The sequence below is a fragment of the Nansenia antarctica genome, assembly GCF_963989245.1.
Source record: "Nansenia antarctica genome assembly, chromosome: 7".
NCBI classification, from domain to species: Eukaryota; Metazoa; Chordata; class Actinopteri; order Argentiniformes; family Microstomatidae; genus Nansenia; species Nansenia antarctica.
Window position 1 is genome coordinate 43,725,291 of NC_137677.1, and position 21,061 is coordinate 43,746,351.

Genomic DNA, 21,061 nt, shown 5'->3' on the forward strand with positions numbered 1-21,061 from the left:
AAGTTCAGTTTTCTGGCCATTTTGAGAGTATAATCGAACCCACAAACGTGATGCTCCAGATACTCAACTAGCTCAAAGGAAGGCCATTTGTATAGCTTCTCTAACCAGCAAAACCGTTTTCAGCTGTGCTAACATAATTGCACAAGGGTTTTAGCGATACGGTTCTAGCGATTAGCAAACACAATGTACCACTAGAACACTGGAGTGATGGTTGCTGGAAATGAAAAATCAATCAATCAATCAAAAATAAGGAAATTTTTAACCCCAAACTTTTGAAAAGTAGTGTATATATATATATATGTCATCTTTTGGGCCTGGTATAATGATGTCAGAACCTCTTAACCACATGACCTTAGGCACATCCTTTGTGATGGCACACTCAAACTTCAGGTACAGACACGTCCTTCAGGGGGACAGTGTATATACAGTATATATATACTTTTTATAATACTTTTTTTTTTTTTTTACTAAACACTCTTCAACCCTTCAAAGCAAATATGATGGACATGAGCTTTTGACTTGGTGAGTTTCTCCTAATGTTTCTTTTTCATGAACAGAGGCAGAGGTTTATTTCACGACCAAATTACAAAACTACACTGCAGTTGAGAAGGATGAAGTGGTATTGGTCTGTGAACTGAGCAAGGTGTCTGCTGAGGTGAAATGGTTCAAAGATGGCGAGGAAATCATTCCCTCCAAGAATGTGATCGTCAGTGACGATGGAAAGAAGCGTAGGCTGACAGTTAAGAAGGCAGAGAAAGGCAGCACTGGAGAATACACTTGTGACTGTGGTTCTGACAAGACCAAAGCCAAGTTGAACATTGAAGGTATGGTATTTGTACAGTAGCATGTTAGTAATATATTAGTATGTATTGTTCTTACATTAATGCAAATAAATGTATTTGTATTTTTTATGCAGAGCGGGACATTAAGGTCGTCCGTCCGCTCTACAGTGTTGAAGTGACAGAGACTGAAACTGCTCGGTTTGAGACAGAGATCTCAGAGGAGGATGTGCATGGTCACTGGAAGCTCAAAGGAGAATCTATTCATCAGTCTCCAGTATGATCATTTTATATCATTATCACTATTATTATAAAATGTACCGTTGCTCACTATTTTAAGGGTTGTTACGAATTACGTATTTCTTGTGCTGTTTTTGACAAAGAAGGAGCTAGGCACTTGAAACATGTTTTTTTTGTAAGTATCAATTAAACTCAAGGCGCTTTTTGTAAATTCTCCTGCAAGGATTGTGACATTAGCCAGGAGGCCACAAAGCACATACTGATCCTGTACAACGTCCACATGGATCAGATGGGAGGAGTTGACTTCTCAGCTGCCAATGCAAAATCCAGTGCTCAACTTAGAGTTAAAGGTAAGAATGCTATAACACACATAGACGCGCGCGCGCACACACACACACACACACACACACACACACACACACACACACACACACACACACACACACACACACATAAATATAATATACAGCAATTAACACGCTGTTAAAGAGGTATCTCAAGTATTAGGCCATAAATACTGTGGTTAGTTGTTAATCCAGGCAAACATTCTTTATTTTAAGATCCCTTGCTTATGAAACACCCAAGGTGTTGTGTTATGACATGCAACCCTTTCCCCATGATGTTTTAAAGTTGAGTAACATGCACCTCGACATTCTCCTTTTCCTGGAAAATTCCAGGGGGTTGATTGACAGCAACATATTGCCTAGCCTGGTGGTTTGGCAGGGGTGGGCTTACGGCCAATCAGGTGTGGTGGCTATTTTAGAAGCCACATGCCTTATCTAGAGTGGGCGGTTAGTGATTGGCAGAGCTACAACATGCCTCCCTCCAGCGTTTTTTTTGCTGACCATATACATCTCAAGGAAACGTCTTGGTATGCAAATGAGAAAGGCCCCCCAGTGACAAGTCCCTGTGTGCTAGTCCACAGTTGTCCTGGGGGCTCACAGTGTCAGTGGCCTACCATTAGTTCAACCGTACAATGAAGATTAGCCGCTAAGGATTTACTGATCTCTCGTGGGAATTGGGGGTTGACTAACAATGTCTTCTCCTCAATCTAAAGCACGGGTGATCGGCCTGCTACGGCCTCTCAAGGATGTTACTGTTACCGCTGGAGAGTCTGCCACCTTTGACTGTGAACTGTCATATGAGGGAATTGCTGTGGAATGGTTCCTAGGGGGTACAAAGTTGGAGCCAAGTGACAGAGTAAGTTAAATACACCATCTTGAATATTGACATACTCGCTACATCGACAGCCCTTCAATGTGCTTTTTAACCTTTATACACAGGTTATCGATATGTTTGTTCATATCCTGCAATTATCCTGCAAAAATGCTGCCATTCTATTCAAATATCTGAAATACAGAAATGTTTTAACATTATTTTATATATTCTCCATCATTTTTCTTATTGTGACTGCAAGTTGTTGAACTGAAAATGTATTTCAGTCAGACTGTCATGTTGTATTTCTATTTTACATTTCTACATTTCTACATATTGTTATATTTTATCTGCATGCTACCTACAGTACATGCTTTCTGCATATAAGGGCCTGTGAAGATCAGGATTCCAGTTGAGCATTTGATCCGGGTTTTGAGATAACTCAGGAGGCTTTTCTGCCCTGCAAGCGTTCTTCTAGTTATTTTTAACTGCTTCAAGTGTGTGTGTCCAATGGCAGGTGGCAAGAAGAGCTATTTGACAGTTATAATTTTAAAATGTGTGTTGTAATTTCATGTTGAAATTGCTTTAAATGATCTGCTAGGCCCTGAAATATCTCTGCACAATGGCAGATTAATTGATAAATTCCCATGAATTTGATATGCCTGAAAGGGTAGGCCCATGTGATCCGTTTGGCTTACGGTGTCGTTTTTTGTTGTTGTCGCTTCAGTTACCTACAGTATAAGGGAATCTATGACAACAGATTTTATGGTCATTGATTTCAAAACTATGATAATTTGATATGTCGCTGTCCTGTCTGTTTGGGAAATACTTACTTGGATGCTTCAGTCTTATAGTGTATTCATAAAGTTGTATAACATCTCAAAGGCCTGAAACTAAATTGCAACTGTATTCCTGTTTCACTTCAAAGTTATGCCATTAGGCATGTCATAATTACTTGCAATTAATACTCAAGAAAGAAATGGCAATGGTTATCCCAATTGCTATAGCAGATGCCTAAGTGATATACAGTGCTGTGCAGCTTCAGAGGGAACAGCTCTGGAAAGCGGAGTCAGATGGCAGAGTTAAAATTGAGCCTGGTCCTTGTCACCAGCTGCCCATGTTCATTAAGTCTACAGAGCAAATAGCCTGACCCCCTCTAGCTGTCATGCCCTCCTGATTTACCAATCTATTTGATTTGCGCAGGTGGTTACCAGGGCAGAAGGCAGAATTCACACTTTGACCCTAAGAGATGTCAAGCAGGCAGAGGCTGGTGAGGTAAAACTCACTGCACAGGACTTCCAGACACAGTGCAAATTCATAGTCAATGGTAGGTTCCCCTTGCTCTGTTTAATGAGGTTGTTGCTGTCGTGGGCTTCTTGCTCCATCTATGTGCTGTCTATACATTTACATTGATATCTGGTGTGTACTTTTGTTTCAATCTGTGTAAATTAAAGCAGCTATCAGTGATGTTTTACATAGTTTCAAATTATGAAATATACTCCTTGATGATGATTAATGACTCCTTAATACCTTTATGGGAGGAGAACAAGGGTTGTACAGTACCTCCTTATAACCATTTACATAAGGACTTAATAATGCATTGTTTATGTTTTTGTTGACATAGGGGATTTTGTAAACAAATGATGTATAGCTTTAAATCATGAAGTGAAAAAAGTAATGCTGCTCTCAGCGGATGCAATTCATTTGCAATTGCACAACAGATAGAATGTTTACATTTTGTTCTGTATGGAGAAATCACTGATAGCTTAAATTCACTGATACAAGAAACTAGGAAAATCTACTGTAGATACAGTTTATGGAGAAAAATAGATGAAATAATAATCATGATTTTTGATGCCAGTGGTAAAATGTCATTCATTTGTTGCAACTGCTGATGCTGTGATTTGTGGTAGCATACGTACATTATGATATTTTGCGACCAAACAGAGCCGCCAGTTGAGTTCACCAAACCTCTGGAGGACCAGACTGTTGAGGAAGAGGCCACTGCCACACTGGAATGTGAAGTCTCCAGAGAAGCTGCAGAGGTCCAGTGGTTCAGAGATGGACAGGAGATCCGCAAAACTAAGAAATATGACATAGTGGCTGCTGGCTGCAAGAGAACACTCATCATTCATGGCTGCACTCTTGATGACTCAAAGACATATACCTGTGACGCAAAAGAATACAAAACTTCTGCTTTCCTTAACGTTGAATGTGAGTAAAGATGAGATTGACTATATGATTGACTATATAGAAATAACCTTAACCCTAACCCTAACTCTAACTCTATTAGTATGTTGACAAAATGAACTTGTAATTACAGCTCCACATGTTGAGTTCAGTAAGCCACTCCATGATGTTGAGGTCAAAGAGAAGGAATCTGCCAGGTTTGAATGTGAAGTATCTCGCGAAAATGCCAAGGTAAATGTATAGTACTGTATGTACATCAGGAGAGGATGTTTGAGCTATTATAAGCCTACATGTGGATATTATTTTATTATATAATATAATAATAATATTATTATTCGTACTATTTTATTTACATTTTTAATCATGGGTATGTTTTATTGTCACAGGTCCGTTGGTTAAAGGATGGTAGTGAAATCAGAAAAGGGAAAAAGTATGAAGTAATCGTCAACGGTCGCCAGCATGTTCTTATTGTCACAAAGTCAGTCTTTGATGATGAAGCAGAATATGAATGTGATGCAAAGACCTCCAAATCCTCCGGCATGCTGACAGTTGTCGGTGAGTCATGTAGAAAAATGACAATTTATTTAGCTACCATATCATCTCAACATTATGATCGATTGAATTAATCCTAACGATGTATTCTCCTTGCAGAGGAAGAGGCTAGGTTCACAAAGAACCTTTCTAATGTGGAGGGAACAGAGACAGACAGTGTGAAAATGATTTGTGAAGTATCGAAGCCCAGCGCTGACGTTACCTGGTATAAGGGTGAGGAGGAGCTGCCCGAGGGAGGTAGATACGACCAGATCCTGGACGGCAAGAGGAGAATTCTCATCATCCAAGATCTCCACACAGACGATTGTGGAGAGTACAGCTGCAGACTGTCCAATGCCAAAACATCTGCTACACTGAAAATTAGTGGTAATGAACTCTGACATGAGCTACAGTACATGTCATTTTGTCAGCAAGACACTTGTCAGTTGAATTTAGTTATTCAATCCAGGTAAAAAAGTACATTGTCAATTCTCTGTTTTTGTTTTTGTTCCTCCAGAACTGGCTGCTGAGTTTATTGCCAGACCTCAGAGTAAGGAGGTGGTTGAAGGAGAAAAGGCAGAGTTTGTTTGCTCCGTCTCCAAAGACACCTATGAAGTCAAGTGGTTCAAAGGCGACCAGGAGCTTCAGACTGGAGACAAGTATGACATTGTCTGTGAGGGCAAGAGAAGAATACTTGTTGTGAAGAACTGTGAACCAAAGGATGAAGGAGGCTATGTTGCTGTTATCGGCTCCACCAGAGCCACAGCTGACCTTATTGTTCTTGGTGAGTGATTTTATACACTATTTGTCTATCCAATGACGTTACATTACATTTTTAGCATTTAATTTAGGCGCCTTTCTTACAACAAGTGACTTACAACAAATACATTTTGTCTAAGTAAGTGAATCATCTATCCATCAGTCATCGCAAGAAAAGTAATCTCTGTCCGGGCTAGGGCAGTCATAATGTTAGAAAATATTTTATTTTTGTTGTTGTTAATATACAGTAGAGAAACTGAACAGGGGGATGGGGAGGTTTCAGGAGTGACAGCTAAGATGTAGGTGTTAAGGTGTATACTAACTTTTGGACATTGCATTCCACAGAAAAACTCAGGATCATTACACCACTCAAAGACACAGAAGGTGGAGAAGGACAAGAGATTGTCTTTAACTGTGAGGTGAACACGGAGGGAGCCAAAGCCAAGTGGCTGAAGAATGAGGAGACGATGTTTGAGAGCAGCAAGTTCGTCATGGTTCAGAAAGACAACGTGTTTTCACTGAGGATCAAGGACGCTCAGAAGAAAGATGATGCCAAATACACAATAACATTGACAAACCACCGTGGGGAACATGCCACGAGCTCTGCCACACTCACTGTCAAAGGTGAACACATATTGTTATTGATTCCATCCAAAGTTGATAGATCATAAATGTATTTTTTATTTTCGTACGTGACTTACCAGTTATCTTTTTTCTTTACAGAGGAGAAACTCAGGATCACTGTACCTCTTGAAGACTGTGACACACAAGAGAAGAACTCTGTCAGTTTTTCATGCAAGGTGAACAGACAGAATGTTACACTGAAATGGATGAAGGCCGGTCAGGAGATCACCTTCAACAAGCGCATCCTGTACAGGGTGGACAAAGACAAGCACACACTGACCATCAAGGACTGCAGCCTGGCTGATGAGGGTGAATACACTGCCGTCGCTGGTGATGACAAGTCTACTGCTGAACTGATCATCAGTGAAGCACCAACTGACTTCTCAGCACAACTCAAAGACCAGACCATCACTGAGTTTGAGGATGCCGAGTTCACCTGCAAGCTCACCAAAGAGAAAGCTGATGTTAAATGGTACAGGAGTGGCCGTGAGATCAGAGAGGGCCCAAGGTAAATCACTAGTGGAATGCTATGAGATACCGGGTTTTACTGTTTTAACCCGACTCTTTTAGTAGGTAAAAAGGCACGGCTGTTCTCGTATTAAAGGCATATTGTAATATCATACATTTCATCTTTTAAAAGATACCAATTTGAAAAGGAGGGAAATACTTGCAAACTGCGCATCAAAGAGTGCCGACCAGATGACGAGTGTGAATATGCCTGTGGAGTAGAAGACAGAAAATCCAGAGCCCACCTCTTTGTTGAAGGCAAGCTTTGTGAATGTAAAATATGATTTTTAACCGTTTGCACCAAACAATTTTCTCACTAACTCTATTTCTTCCATTTGATTACAGAGACCCCCGTTGAGATCGTCAGACCACCAGCAGATGTGTTTGAGCCTCCAGGTTCAGATGTCGTGTATGAGGTTGAGTTAAACAAAGACAGAGTTGAGGTCAAATGGTTAAGGAACAACATGACCATTGTGCAGGGCGACAAGTACCAGATGATGAGCGAGGGCAAGATCCACAGACTCCAAGTATGTGAAATCAGGCCTCGTGACCAGGGCGAGTACAGAATCATTGCCAAGGACAAGGATGCCAAAGCCAAGCTGGAGCTTGCTGGTATGTCATCATTGCTAGTATTCTGTGTTTTTTGGGGGGCTACGGGATATTCTTGCCTTGGCCTAGGCTATATAGTATACTACATTAACAAGCCACATTTTAAATATTTCAATCATCCCAATGAATCATCTAATTACCATAAATGACTCTAAGCATGTGGATTCACATCAAAGAAAAGTAAAATGTCAATGCTAAACACGTAAAACGTCTGTCTTACTCAATGGACAATACACATTTGATCAATGTTCACATGTTTTAAAGTGGACAGAGCCCCTTAGAGTTCACCATGGAGAAAGACATATGTACAGTTGTGAGTTCCAGTGGGGCTACTGTCAACTATACAGTGTTTTGGCTGAGTGGTTCAGCTACAGCAGATGAGAAAGGAGTGGTATCAGACAGCATAAGCTACTTATACCCTGTAGCTCTCATCTCATACTGAATATCAATGATCATACATATACATGAACAATGATCACTTCAGTATAGCCATCACTGATCAATAATAACAATTCTTCAGTATAGGCTAGAGCAAGAATCCGATGTGCTGGTGGTATTGCCCTCAGATATTGTACAAGGACACCCTCGTATAACAACCAGCATACCGTAACAGCTCAGCTTCAGTCTGTCTGCGGAGCTATAGTTAAGTGTTTGGCTGAAGACAAAGTTACTGTTGAGATGAAAGCATGCATACAGTGAAGGATAGCAATTTAAGCTACAGGCGCTACTACAAACAGACTGGATATAGAATCAGAAACCTGTTCTGTGAGTTCAGTAGGAGCTCAATAAGTGTATGGCAGATGTCCCACTGTTGCCTACACTTTCTCTGATAGTGTGATCAATTATAGCAGTCACACGGTCTACACAGTCTAGGATTAGGGTTAGGGTTAGCTATACCACACTGCCCAAGATGTGTTAGCGGAGTTATGTGTAATAACCCATTCACTACAATACCACAATACTACTTGCTAACATAGCTTTTTATAGCTTTTTATAGCTTTGCAATAATCCTACATTTGACACACCACTCAGTCTCTGACAGAAGATCCCCTTTCCTAATGGTTCTCTTGACAAGTTGCCATAGCTCTGCATAAACATGTCAAGTTTTGACGTAGTTTGTTTAGGTGACAACTTGCTGCCATGTTTTCTACCGAAACATAATTATGATGTCCTTACTTATTACTGAATGGACCTATCGCTAAGCCACGCCCCCTTTGAAAACTCGGACAAACAAACAACGCTTCACGTGACTGACTGACCGACCGTGACTGAATGACATTCAATGACTTACAATGGCGGGAGTTGGCCAATTTCTGATTTCTGATTTACCACAGCAAGTAATAGACATGTTTTTTTTTAAAGATGACAAGAATATTTAGTCTAGAAGCTTTTCACCATCAGATATTAGCGAGTTGTTTGTCCGAGTTTTCTGCCTGTAGTGACTTTTGCTGTGATATGATTGGACAATTTCTATTTTGGGGCGTGGCTTAGCGATAGGTCCATTGGACTTTTTAGTCGGCCTATTCACCTTTATCTGAATAATGATTTACAATGGCACCTCAAAATCGTGTGTTGAAAAGCTCCAAACCTTATTTTCAGGAATTAATTCACTCTTTTTCTAATGTTCTGAATGTTTATTTTATTACAGCTGTGCCAAAGATTAAGACTACAGATCAGACCCTTGTAACTGACGTTGGAAAACCCATCACGATGGCTGTCCCTTACAATGCGTATCCGAAAGCTGAGGTTGACTGGTTGTACAACAACCTCAGCTTGCCAAAGGACAACATCCATACATCTTCGGACATAACAGAGTACAGGGTGAAAGACCCCAAGAAGTCTGATGAAGGTCGATACAAGGTGGTCATTAAGAATAAACATGGACAAGGAGAGGCATTCGTTAATTTGCAGGTCATAGGTAAGTTGTCAATGAAGATTCCAATCTTGTTACTTGTACAAAAGAGTAAATGTTGCCTGCTCTCATCATAAGCAAAATAAAACTACAGATGCTATTTCAATGATATATAATAACTGACATCCATTTGAGTGTTTTTTTCTGTGTAAAAGCTACCTCTGAGAGACCATGTTGGTTATTTAATTAAGGGTTAGGGTTAGGGTATATATATATTTGGGTTAGGGTTAGGGTTAGGTATAGGGTTAGGGTTAGGGTTAGTATATATTTGCGTTTAACTTGCAGATTAAATTCTTAATTATTATTTTGATTGTGTCAATATCTTGGATATTGTTCTTGTCCATATTCATCCCATTGATTAACTTCTTACTTATTTTGTCTTCTCCAGATGTCCCTGGACCTGTGAAGAACTTCAGTGTGGTTGACACAGCTGACGGTGAGGTAAGCCTGGCCTGGGACGAGCCAGAGAGCGATGGTGGCAGCAAGGTCATTGCATATGTGGTGGAGAGGCGTGACGTCAAGCGTAAGACATGGACGCTGGCCACTGACCGTGCTGAGGCCCCAGAGTACTGTGTGACAGGACTCCAGAAGGACTCCATGTACCTCTTCCGCGTCTGTGCTCGCAACAGAGTGGGCAGTGGCCCAAATGTTGAGACAGACAAACCTGTCCAAGCCAAGAATAAGTTTGGTAAGCATTAAATAACATGCCAGTTTGATGAAAGTTCATTCATTGCAAAGCTGTGAAGTCATAACCCTTCCTTGTGTTTTAGATGTTCCTGATGCACCCCAGAATGTGTTGGTTGGAAATGTCAGCAAGTTCGGTGCAACTGTCTCCTGGGAACCTCCACGGTCTAATGGAGGATCTGAAATCACGTCCTATATCATTGAGAGCCGTGATAGGACCTCTGTGAAGTGGGCTGTGTCAGTCGTGACCAAACCAGAGGATCGCAGCGCCGTTATCAATGATGTCATTGAGAACAAAGAATACATCTTCAGAGTCAAAGCTGAAAACAAGGCTGGAATTGGCAAGCCAAGTGCTGCCACTAATCCAGTAAAGATAATGGACCCCATTGGTAAGTTATCTAGGTTCGGAAATACCGTAACACTGCCAATGAACACCTGTCTCCAATAATAGCCAATCCACTAAAGACATTGAAGCAAATAAGCACCTGTCCCTGATAAACTGAATCATCAGTTTATCAACTGATAAACTGAATCAAAATGAATTGTTCATTCTCTATTGATACCAACAGATGCAACAGATTTTGATTTTGAACGACCATTGTTACACTACTGGTCATATCAACAGTCTTGACAGATAATTTGTATGGAAACAATAATAATAATTTACCATCTGTCAACGATAGATATGTGTTTCACTGAATAATGTTGGTGGATATTTGTTCTCAGTGTGCTATGATATATTCAGCTCTGTAATATTGCGGGTTTGAGCAGCTGTTTGGCAACAGTGGCGGGGGTAACTGAATAAATGTCGGCCTATAATAATAGCCTGTCTCTAATAATAGCCTGTCTCTAATAATAGCCTGTCTCCAACAGTTGCGGGGTTCACTCCCATGGTTAAAGCAAATAAATGCCCGGGATATTTAAATTAGTTTTACGGTATGTAAACTTGAATCTGAAAAACTTCAAATATGTCAACATTGCATTATTTGTATTATTCCAGAGAGGCCAAGCCCACCACTGAACTTGGTGCCCTCAGAACAAAACAAAAACTCTGTGCAGCTGACATGGGAGACACCATTGAAGAATGGAGGCAGCATGATCACAGGCTACATCATTGAGAGATGTGAGGAAGGGACAGACAAGTGGCTGAGGTGCAACGCCAGGCTCTGCCAGGACCTCTGCTACAAGGTATTCCCTTACTAAAATATGAACCTGCAAACAGTGCTAATAGATATTGCTACCATATTATACATGTATATAAACATATATGTATGTATAACTTACATTTTGTACAATGTTCTACTTTCTAGATATCTGGCCTGAAGTATGGACAGCAGTACAATTACAAAGTGTTTGCTGAGAATGCAGCTGGTGTATCTGACCCCTCCAACACCATCGGACCCCTGCTAGCAGACGATACACACTGTGAGATTGATTCCAATGTCTTTGATCTTGCAGGTGTTTATTATTCATTGTTACTTTAAATGCTGTGTGTTTGTCATTACAATGGTGTTCTTTTTGTTATTTAATTTATAGTTGCCCCCACAATGGACCTCAGTGCATTCAAGGATGGCCTAGAGGTCATTGTTCCTCATGCCCTCACTATCCGTGTCCCTCTCTCTGGATATCCCACACCCACCGCAAAGTGGAACTTTGGCGATAAGGAGCTCACTGCTGGTGACCGTGTGTCCATGGTTACGAAGAGCACCTACACAGAACTGGTTGTGACTCCAAGTGTGCGTCCAGATAAGGGCACTTACACTCTGCATTTGGAGAATGATGTGACTGCCGTCTCAGGGGAGATTGAAGTCAGTGTTATTGGTAAGTGATCAATACGCTTGTGACATTTCATCCGTATCTAGATCATCATATCAAGTCCTCTGTTCCTTCATGTTTGTCTCTGTTCCCTCAGCATCCCCAAGTGCACCCAAAGACTTCAAGGTTGCAGAAGTGACAAGACAGCATGTGCATTTGATGTGGGACCCACCAGAGCACGATGGAGGCAGCCCGCTGACTGGCTACCAGATAGAAAAACGTGACGTGTCCCGTAAGACCTGGGTCAAGGTATGGATGAACATAGGCCACCAACAAACCATCCAGCTACATATATAAATATAGATATGAGATTGAATAGGATGAATATATACTGGGATGTGAATATGTCAATATCTTTTCCCAGGTGATAACTGGTGTTCAGGACCAGGAATACACCGTCACTGATGTAATTGAAGGCAAAGAGTATTTGTTCAGAGTAACAGCCTGCAACAAATGTGGCCCGGGAGAGCCTGCCTACATTGATGAGCCAGTGAACGTGTCCTCCCCTGCCAGTGAGTATTTCAGCAAGGACAAATGTCTATGCTGTATTCACTCAAGTTGTGGGAGCCTGATGAGTTTTCTTTGGGGTGATTTGAGAATACAATTTTGCAATTTTACATCTCGATCACATATCCCTGTCATTTTCATTTTAGCCGTGCCAGACGCCCCCGAGAACCTGAAATGGAGGGACAAATCAGCGAAGGGCATCTTCCTGACCTGGGAGCCACCCAAGTGGGATGGCGGCACGGGCATCAAGGGATACAATGTAGAGCGTTGCCAGCGTGGCACTGACAAGTGGGAGTCTTGCGGTGACCAAATACCTGAGCTGAAGTAAGTAGAACCCAATAAAAGGCTCTGTCAATGACTGCGTTTACATGCACACCATAATCCGATTAAGGTCAATAATCGGGTTATTGGAATATTCCGATTAAGGTGTTTACTGTAGCAACTGGAGTATTCTGTTTACATGTTAATTGGCATATTCCGATTCGGCGGGAGGGACAATAGTTGTTACTATAGTAACGTTAGTGTTGGTAGCTTGGTTGTGGTCGTTGAGCGGGCATTAACCCACAGCTAAGCCATAATGCTTGTTTCCAACATAGTCCTCCGTTATTGTGTTCTCCTACTTGAGCTTTTGAACCACAATTTAACTACAACACTCCTGCTGATCCACTTTGTCCTCAACATTGGAAGACAAGAACGAGAAGAAATGGCGAACAAGTGTATCACCTTCCGGCTTGCTATGCTGTCCCTAACAACAACAAAACCCCGATTCGAACAGGCGTACGCCAGGGGTCTTAATCGGAATATTGCTGAATCGGCTTAAGGCCTTAAGCGGATTCGGTACGCGTTTACATGACACTTGCCCAATCGGAATATTGAGCATAAACCACTTAATACAGGATTATGGTATGCATGTAAACGCAGTCATTGTGTGCTACTACACACTACACATTGTGTGTCTTACTACACACTACACATTGTATGCTAGTACACACTACACATTGTGTGTCACACTACACTTTGTGTGTCATACTACACACTACACTTTGTGTGTCATACTACACACTACACATTGTGTGTCATACTACACACTACACTTTGTGTGTCATACTACACACTACACATTGTGTGTCATACTATGTATTACTTTCCCGTAGACTACAGGTGACTGGCCTGACTGAGGGACAGTGGTATGCCTATCGTGTGAGAGCCTTGAACAGACTGGGTGCAAGTAAACCCTGCAAGGCCACGGATGAGATCCTGGCTGTAGATCCCAAAGGTAGGCTGTGTAAATACTCTTGTTTGTAGCATAATAATAATTCATTACATGTAGACTATATAGTGCCTTTCTATAGACACCCAAAGGGCTCACAATTGTAAGGGGGGAGAACTCATCACTACCATGTGGAGCACTAGCACCCACTTGGGATCAAACAGATCATCCTGTATACTTACAAAAGTATGAATACATTTTCTGTGTGATGTCACAGAGCCTCCAGAGATTCAGCTGGATGTGAAGCTGCTTGCTGGATTGACGGCCAAAGCCGGGGCAAAGATTGAGCTTCCCGCTGATGTGATGGGAAAGCCAGAACCTAAAGTGAAGTGGACCAAGGCTGACCTTGTCCTGACAGCAGATGATAGAGTGGCTATTGATGACAAGCCTGGTCACTCAACAGTTACTATTGCCAAAACCGTAAGGGAGGACACTGCCACCTATATCATTGAAGCTGTCAACAGCAGTGGCCGTGCAACTGCAACTGTTGATGTCAACATTCTAGGTATGATATATATTGTTTTACTTATTGGTAAACATTCTCTCCTACCTGTGTAGTAATTCTGACATTTCTGTCTCAACATTCTATTTACATTTTCTTACATACTGCATTTAGTGGAGTAGCATGGAATAGGGACTGCTTTTTATAAAAACTGTTTTTACATTCGTTTCATATTACCTTCAATAGATAAGCCTGGCCCTCCAGCTGCCTTTGATATCTCTGAAATTACCAACGAGTCTTGCTTCCTGGCCTGGAACCCTCCCAGAGATGACGGAGGCTCCAAGGTTACCAACTACATCATAGAAAGACGAGCTGCAGACAGTCAGATCTGGCACAAGCTCTCCTCCACCGTGAAACAGACCACATACAAGGCCTGCGGTCTGGTGGCCTTCAAGGAGTACATCTTTAGGGTATTCGCCGAGAACCAGTTTGGTATCGGCCTGCCAGCAGAACATGTGCCAATCATCGCCAGATATGCCTTTGGTATGTAAAATCAACCGATAGTATGTGATGTTTTTCCTATCAATCATCATTCTTTTGTTTACAGCTAATACACAAATATGCAATATACTCAAATGACTCCCATTTGAAATTCCTTTCTCCCTGTCTCAAAGCAAATCTGTATATGGGGGATGGGCTAGTTCAAGGAAACATACACCCACACAGCCTGGTCTACGCTATCTAAATATGTCAGGGAGTTGAACCATGTTCCTTGTTGTTTTTAAATGTTCTGTAAATGGTTCTGTTTCAGACTCACCTGGTGCTCCTACTAAGCTGGAGCCCTCTGACATCGCCAAGGATTCCCTGACTCTGACATGGATGGAGCCTGATGAGGATGGTGGCAGTCCCATTACTGGATACTGGGTGGAAAGATATGAACCAGACAATGACAAATGGATTAGATGTAACAAGTTGCCAATCAGAGATTCAAACTTTAGGTACAGTAGGATGTTGGATTACATTTAGGCCATAAAGCTAGGGATGCTCCGATCTGGATTTTTGGGGCCGATACCGATACCGATTTTTTTTTAAATACATAACTGTAGGCCTACTGACTGGATAGCCTACATATTTTTTGCTTTTTAGACAAAAGTTTTGATCCATTAGGCACCAAGCAAACGCAGACCCATTTTTATGGCATAGTAAAAGTCTGGCCTATCACCCAGTTAGGGCCTGAAGCCCAAGTCAGTGATATGGCTGTATAAAATACATCATAAACGTGGCCTTCATGGTTTACATACTGTTACGTCCTCCTATGTTTTCTGTTCAGTTATCTGTCTTCCCCAGGAAAAAAAAAAAAAAAAACGGTTTTTGCGATCGGCCATTTTTGCCGATCACCAATCGAGTCATTTGGAGTGAAATCGGCCGATTTAAATCGGTGGCCGATAAATTGGAGCATCCCTACATAAAGCTACCATAAAGAATGTGTTGATGGGTCATTAAAGGCAGCTATTTTGATATTTGATATTGCTTTATAAATGACTCAGCTTTATAATGTGCTTGTCCCTTGCTTTACAGAGTTAAAGGGTTACCGACCAGGAAGAAGTATAAGTTCAGAGTTCTGGCTGAGAATCTGGCTGGACCTGGAAAACCAAGCAAAGAAACCGATCAGATATTGGTTAAGGATCCTATCGGTAATATATACCACTACTTTAATTGACTACAAAACCTTCCAAGCAAATAGATACACTTAACATTGTATCATTATAAAAGGCAAAACTGGTCTGAAACGATGTGTCTTCTATTCCAGATCCCCCATGGGCTCCTGGTAAGCCCACTGTCAAAGACGTGGCCAAAACCTCAGCCTTCTTGATGTGGACCAAACCTGAGCATGACGGCGGAGCCAAAATTGAGGGCTACATCATTGAACTTCTGAAGAGTGGAACAGTGGACTGGGTTCGCGTCGCAGACGGAATCAACATCGTAGAGCACTTCCTCAAAGGACTGATGGAAAAGCAAGAGTACTCATTCCGGGTTCGGGCCGTCAATGTCGCTGGGGAGAGTGAACCCAGTGAACCAAGCGATCCAGTACTGTGCAAGGAGAGACTCAGTAAGTCAATTAGACAGTGTCTATCAAAAACGGCTCTGTTTTTCGGTGGTCGAGTACTAATGATTCATGTTTTGTCCTTTCTCAGACCCTCCCTCGCCTCCACGCTGGCTGGAGGTGGTCACCATCTCCAAGAACAACGCTGAACTGAAGTGGACCGCTCCAGAGAGGGATGGTGGTTCACCCGTCGTCAATTACGTAGTGGAGAAGAGAGATGTCAAGCGTAAAGGCTGGCAGGTCGTAGACACCACTGTGAAGGAAACCAAATACACCGTCACTCCCCTCAATGAGGGCTCTTTGTATGTGTTCCGTGTGGCTGCTGAGAATGCAGTTGGACAGAGCGGATTCTGTGAAATGGAGGACTCTGTTCTGGCTAAGGATACTTTCAGTAAGCTCAAACTACATATGACAGATTATCACTTTTGAACACTTAACCCATGCCGAAGTACTAAGGATATATTTATTTTCTCTTTTCAGCTACCCCTGGAGCGCCCTATAATCTGACTGTGCATGGGGTGACAAAGAGATATGTGGACCTGGATTGGGAGGCTCCTCAGAATGATGGCGGTAGACCTGTTCTGAGGTAAAGATTGATCGATGTCAGCTTTGTGAGGTAATGTGTCACATTACAGTAAGGCCTGTGTTTAACATGTGTTTCTCAATTTCAATAAGATATTCCATTGAGAAGAAGGAGAAACTGGGAACCCGCTGGACGAAGGCTGGCAAGACCTCAGGACCTGACTGCAAGTACAGAGTAACGGACGTCATTGAAGGAACTGAGGTTCAGTTTGTAGTCCGTGCTGAGAATGAAGCTGGTGCTGGACATCCAAGTGAACCAACAGAGATCCTTACGATAGAAGATCCAACAGGTGTGTTGTTATTGATAAATGTATTTGCTGGAGTTACTTGCACTCTCGTTATATAATGAATTATTTAAACAATTTTGCACATATTTTTTTTCGCCCTCTTTGTGTTAACTGCAATAGTACACTTGACCAAATTGGTCACTTCTTAGTAAAAAATCTGTAATTGTCTGGTACTTGATGAAGGGAAATAGATGTGTACAGGTAGTTCTTACATAATTGTTATGTAATTATGCTCGAACTGTAGTTTCAAAATTCCCTTCCCATTGAAGCAACCCACATTTCTAATTTGTGTATTGGCTGTTTCCATAGGTGCACCCTCCCCTCCAATCGATCTCAACATCACTGGTGCCAGCCGTGACTTCATCGCCTTTAGCTGGAAAGCACCAGAGAGGAATGGAGGCAGCCCAATCACTGGTTACAACATCGAGCTCTGTGAGGCTGGGACTGAGAAGTGGATGAGAGTCAACTCTCGTCCAGTCAAGGAACTGAAGTTCAGGGTAGATGAGGGCATTATCCCAGAGAAACAGTATGTGATGAGGATCCGTGCAATCAACTCTGTTGGAGTCAGCGAGCCGTCGGACATCTCTGAGAACGTCTTTGCCAAGGACCCTGACTGTGAGTAAAACCTTACATAATGTTCAGAATATCTATTCATATGTACTCACAATCATATTCATTCAAATGGTATATTTCAGAGACTAAGTGATTATGACAACTGATTTTGTTTTCTCCTGAAGGCACCCCAACCCTTGACTTCCAGACAAAGGACATTGTGGTTGTGGAGGGGGAGAAAATGCATCTTCCCATCCCATACAGCGCAGTGCCACAGCCAAAGGTTACCTGGCACAAGGATGGAAAGGAGTTGAAGGCTGATGAGAGACTGTCCTTCAGATCTGACCACACCTCCTGTCACCTGGAGATTGCTAGCTGTCTGCATGCAGATGCTGGCCAGTTTAAAGTAACTCTGGAGAACAAAAATGGAGCAGGCAGTGGAACTATCAATGTTAAAGTTGTTGGTACGTTTCAATGTCATAATTACATTAATTTATTATTAAATGAATTGTGTACCTTATGGAATAATCGCTGAATATGGCATGACCACTCTATAATTCCATATGTTCTTTTCATATAGGCCTTCCCGGTCCATGCAAAGACATTGTTGCCAGTGATATCACCAAAGGTTCATGCAAGATATCGTGGGATCCTCCAAACTATGACGGAGGCAGCCCTGTGCTCCACTATGTCCTTCAGCGTAGAGAGGCCGGTAGGAGAACCTATGTCAACATGATGTCAGGAGAGAACAAAGTCAGCTGGCCTGTGAAAGACCTGATTCCCAACGGAGAGTACTACTTCCGTGTCAAAGCTGTGAACAAAATCGGTGGTGGAGAGTACATTGAGCTCCACAACCCCGTGATTGCTGAGGATCAGAAGCGTGAGTAAAAAAAAAGTTGTTGATTTTTTTCTTCTCACTGTGAAGGTGCAAAAATACCATGTCAGTTGTATACAATTTTATTTTATGTTTATATTTCTACATTTCAGAGCGCCCGGACCCACCAGTCGACGTTGAAACTAACAATCCTACTTCCAAGACTGTGACCCTAACATGGAAACCCCCTATGTACGATGGCGGATGCAAGATCATGGGGTATGTCCTGGAGAAGATGATGAAGGGAGATACAGAGTTCGAGAGATGCAATGACTTCCTGGTCCCAGTATTGTCCTATACTGTGAGGGGTCTGACGACGGGCAAACAGTATCAGTTCCGTGTACGGGCTGAAAACGCTGCCGGAGTCAGTGACCCATCACGCAGCACACTAGGGGTCAAGGCCTCTGACGCTGAAGGTAAGGCTCATTCATTCAACTCTTAACTCTATCACCCTCGCAACTTCTCCAGGTTATTGCTGCAAATGAGGATATAAGAGGTATACAATGTGACATGCTGTTGTTATTTCCCCATAAGAACCACCAAAGGTGTTCCTGAGTGGAAGTCTGCAGTCTGGCTTGAACGTCAAGAGAGGATATGAGATCAGACTGGACGCCAACATCTCCGGATGCCCCTACCCCCAGATCACATGGATGAGGAATGATATCATCATCAGGCCAGAGGCCTTGAGACAACGACCAGAGAAGCCCATTGTGAAGAAAAAGGTTGAGAAAAAAGAGGACAAGGATGCTAAGGATGCTGAGGCTAAGGATGCCAAGGATGTTAAGGAAGCCGATGCTAAGGATGTTAAGGAAGCTGATGCCAAGGATGTTAAGGATGCTGACACTAAGGATGTTAAGGAGCCTGAGGCTAAGGATGTTAAGGAGGCTGAGGCTAAGGATGTTAAGGAGGCTGAGGCTAAGGATACTAAGGATGCAGTAGAGGTCGTGGAGGAGGAGGAGCTGCCTGACTACCCAACCCTCCCGGAGCGTCTCACCATTGACGACAAGAACAGGGGCGAGTCCTGTGTCCTCATCAGAGACACCATCAGGGGAGATCACGGAGTCTACACTATCAAGGTGGAGAATGACCATGGTATTGCCACTGCAGTCTGTGAAGTCAATGTGCTAGGTAAGCTATTGTATTTTACTAATTGTATTAGTCTACTTATGATATCATACACGTTGTTGCAATACAATATTCACATTTCCTAATTAACTTTGGTTTTCGGCTTTCATGTATGATTCAATTTTCAAATATGTTATCTACCCACACAGACACACCTGGGGCCCCAGTCAAGTTTTCATTTGAAAAAGTCAGAAAAGATTCAGTTATATGCAAGTGGGAACCTCCACTTGATGATGGCGGCAGTGAGATCTTGAATTACACCCTGGAGAAGAAGGACAACTCGAAGCAGGAGATTGGATGGGTCACTGTCACATCGACGCTCAGGGGTTGCAAATACCCTGTCACCAAGTTGATCGAGAAGAAGGAGTACATTTTCCGCGTCACTGCTGAAAACAAGTTTGGTGCTGGACCATCATGCATCTCTGCACCTCTCATCGCCAAGAATCCATTTGGTAAAGGACTTTTAAATGTTATAATGAGGTAGAATGAAGTTAGAAATGTTAGAATTATTGGTTATGATTCTCTAATTGTCTTACTATGGCCATTTTCTATTTTAGACCCACCTGAGGCTCCTGAGAAGCCGGAGATTGACGACATCACAGCCAACAGCATGCTGGTCACCTGGATTGAGCCAGAGGACCACGGCAGCCCTATCCTGGGTTACTGGGTTGAGAAGCGTGAGATCAACAGCAGCCACTGGGCCAGAGTGAACCGCAACATCCTCGCTGGTCTGGAACTGAACGTTGAAGGTCTGCTGGAGGGCATGACGTACATCTTCAGGGTCGCTGCCGAGAATCAAGCTGGTCCTGGAAAGTTCAGCATCCCGTCTGAACCCAAGACAGCACAAGCACCCATCTGTAAGTCAATGACATTACAACTAATGCTAACGCTTTACACTTAAGTACTCTTTATAAAGGGTTTGTAAGAGTCTATAAAGAGTTTATGAGATGTTTACAGTCTGTCAATTATTACTTCATAGATTGCGATAGACTGATGTTTTATGAGGTAGTTATAGGCATTTACAAGTGTTTAGAATATTGTGAAGTGTGACATGATTGATTAGATCATTATGTAAGCATGATAAATGTGTAATGATTATCCTGTTGTCCCCATAGTGCCACCTGGGCCTCCGACCCCAAGGGTTCTTGACACCACTGATTGCTCCATTGAGGTGGAATGGGATCCTCCTACTGACAATGGAGGTGGAGAAATCCTAGGCTACCATGTTGACAAGACCATGGCAGGCACCAAAGACTGGTCACGAAACACAGAAAGACCTTGGAAGAATCGCACCTTTACTGTCTATGGAGTCAGAGAGGGGGCAAAGTACATTGTCCGCGTCATAGCAGTCAACGCTGCTGGTGAAGGTGTTCCTGGCATTACTGAGTCAGTCTTTGTCAGAAATCCTCAAGGTAATCCATCACAAAGCTTACAGTAACACAGACTTGATATTTAGTACACAGAGATATAGATAACTTGAATGTCTTACCATTAAATCATAAATCCAAGCTGT

At 42.4% G+C, this 21,061-nt stretch overlaps 1 protein-coding gene across 1 annotated transcript in view; it reads left to right on the forward strand.

Moving 5' to 3' along the window:
• Window positions 1–21,061, forward strand: part of ttn.2 (titin, tandem duplicate 2) — a gene marked incomplete at both ends in the record, with an annotated part of 169,759 nt that overhangs the window by 76,223 nt on the left and 72,475 nt on the right. The window contains 41 exon segments of the mRNA XM_080536777.1: window positions 558–824; window positions 917–1,056; window positions 1,243–1,369; window positions 2,077–2,219; window positions 3,378–3,501; window positions 4,122–4,388; window positions 4,498–4,595; window positions 4,751–4,919; window positions 5,016–5,282; window positions 5,413–5,679; window positions 6,000–6,278; window positions 6,378–6,786; window positions 6,919–7,051; window positions 7,133–7,397; window positions 9,043–9,312; window positions 9,695–9,994; window positions 10,077–10,379; window positions 10,991–11,178; window positions 11,301–11,415; window positions 11,527–11,811; window positions 11,903–12,054; window positions 12,170–12,317; window positions 12,459–12,636; window positions 13,467–13,588; window positions 13,800–14,087; window positions 14,271–14,567; window positions 14,836–15,022; window positions 15,603–15,718; window positions 15,835–16,134; window positions 16,220–16,519; window positions 16,609–16,714; window positions 16,804–17,000; window positions 17,307–17,612; window positions 17,735–18,013; window positions 18,130–18,429; window positions 18,537–18,839; window positions 18,958–19,127; window positions 19,338–19,551; window positions 19,698–20,000; window positions 20,106–20,405; window positions 20,664–20,960. Of these exon segments, the coding sequence (XP_080392903.1) occupies window positions 558–824; window positions 917–1,056; window positions 1,243–1,369; window positions 2,077–2,219; window positions 3,378–3,501; window positions 4,122–4,388; window positions 4,498–4,595; window positions 4,751–4,919; window positions 5,016–5,282; window positions 5,413–5,679; window positions 6,000–6,278; window positions 6,378–6,786; window positions 6,919–7,051; window positions 7,133–7,397; window positions 9,043–9,312; window positions 9,695–9,994; window positions 10,077–10,379; window positions 10,991–11,178; window positions 11,301–11,415; window positions 11,527–11,811; window positions 11,903–12,054; window positions 12,170–12,317; window positions 12,459–12,636; window positions 13,467–13,588; window positions 13,800–14,087; window positions 14,271–14,567; window positions 14,836–15,022; window positions 15,603–15,718; window positions 15,835–16,134; window positions 16,220–16,519; window positions 16,609–16,714; window positions 16,804–17,000; window positions 17,307–17,612; window positions 17,735–18,013; window positions 18,130–18,429; window positions 18,537–18,839; window positions 18,958–19,127; window positions 19,338–19,551; window positions 19,698–20,000; window positions 20,106–20,405; window positions 20,664–20,960 (9,279 nt within the window).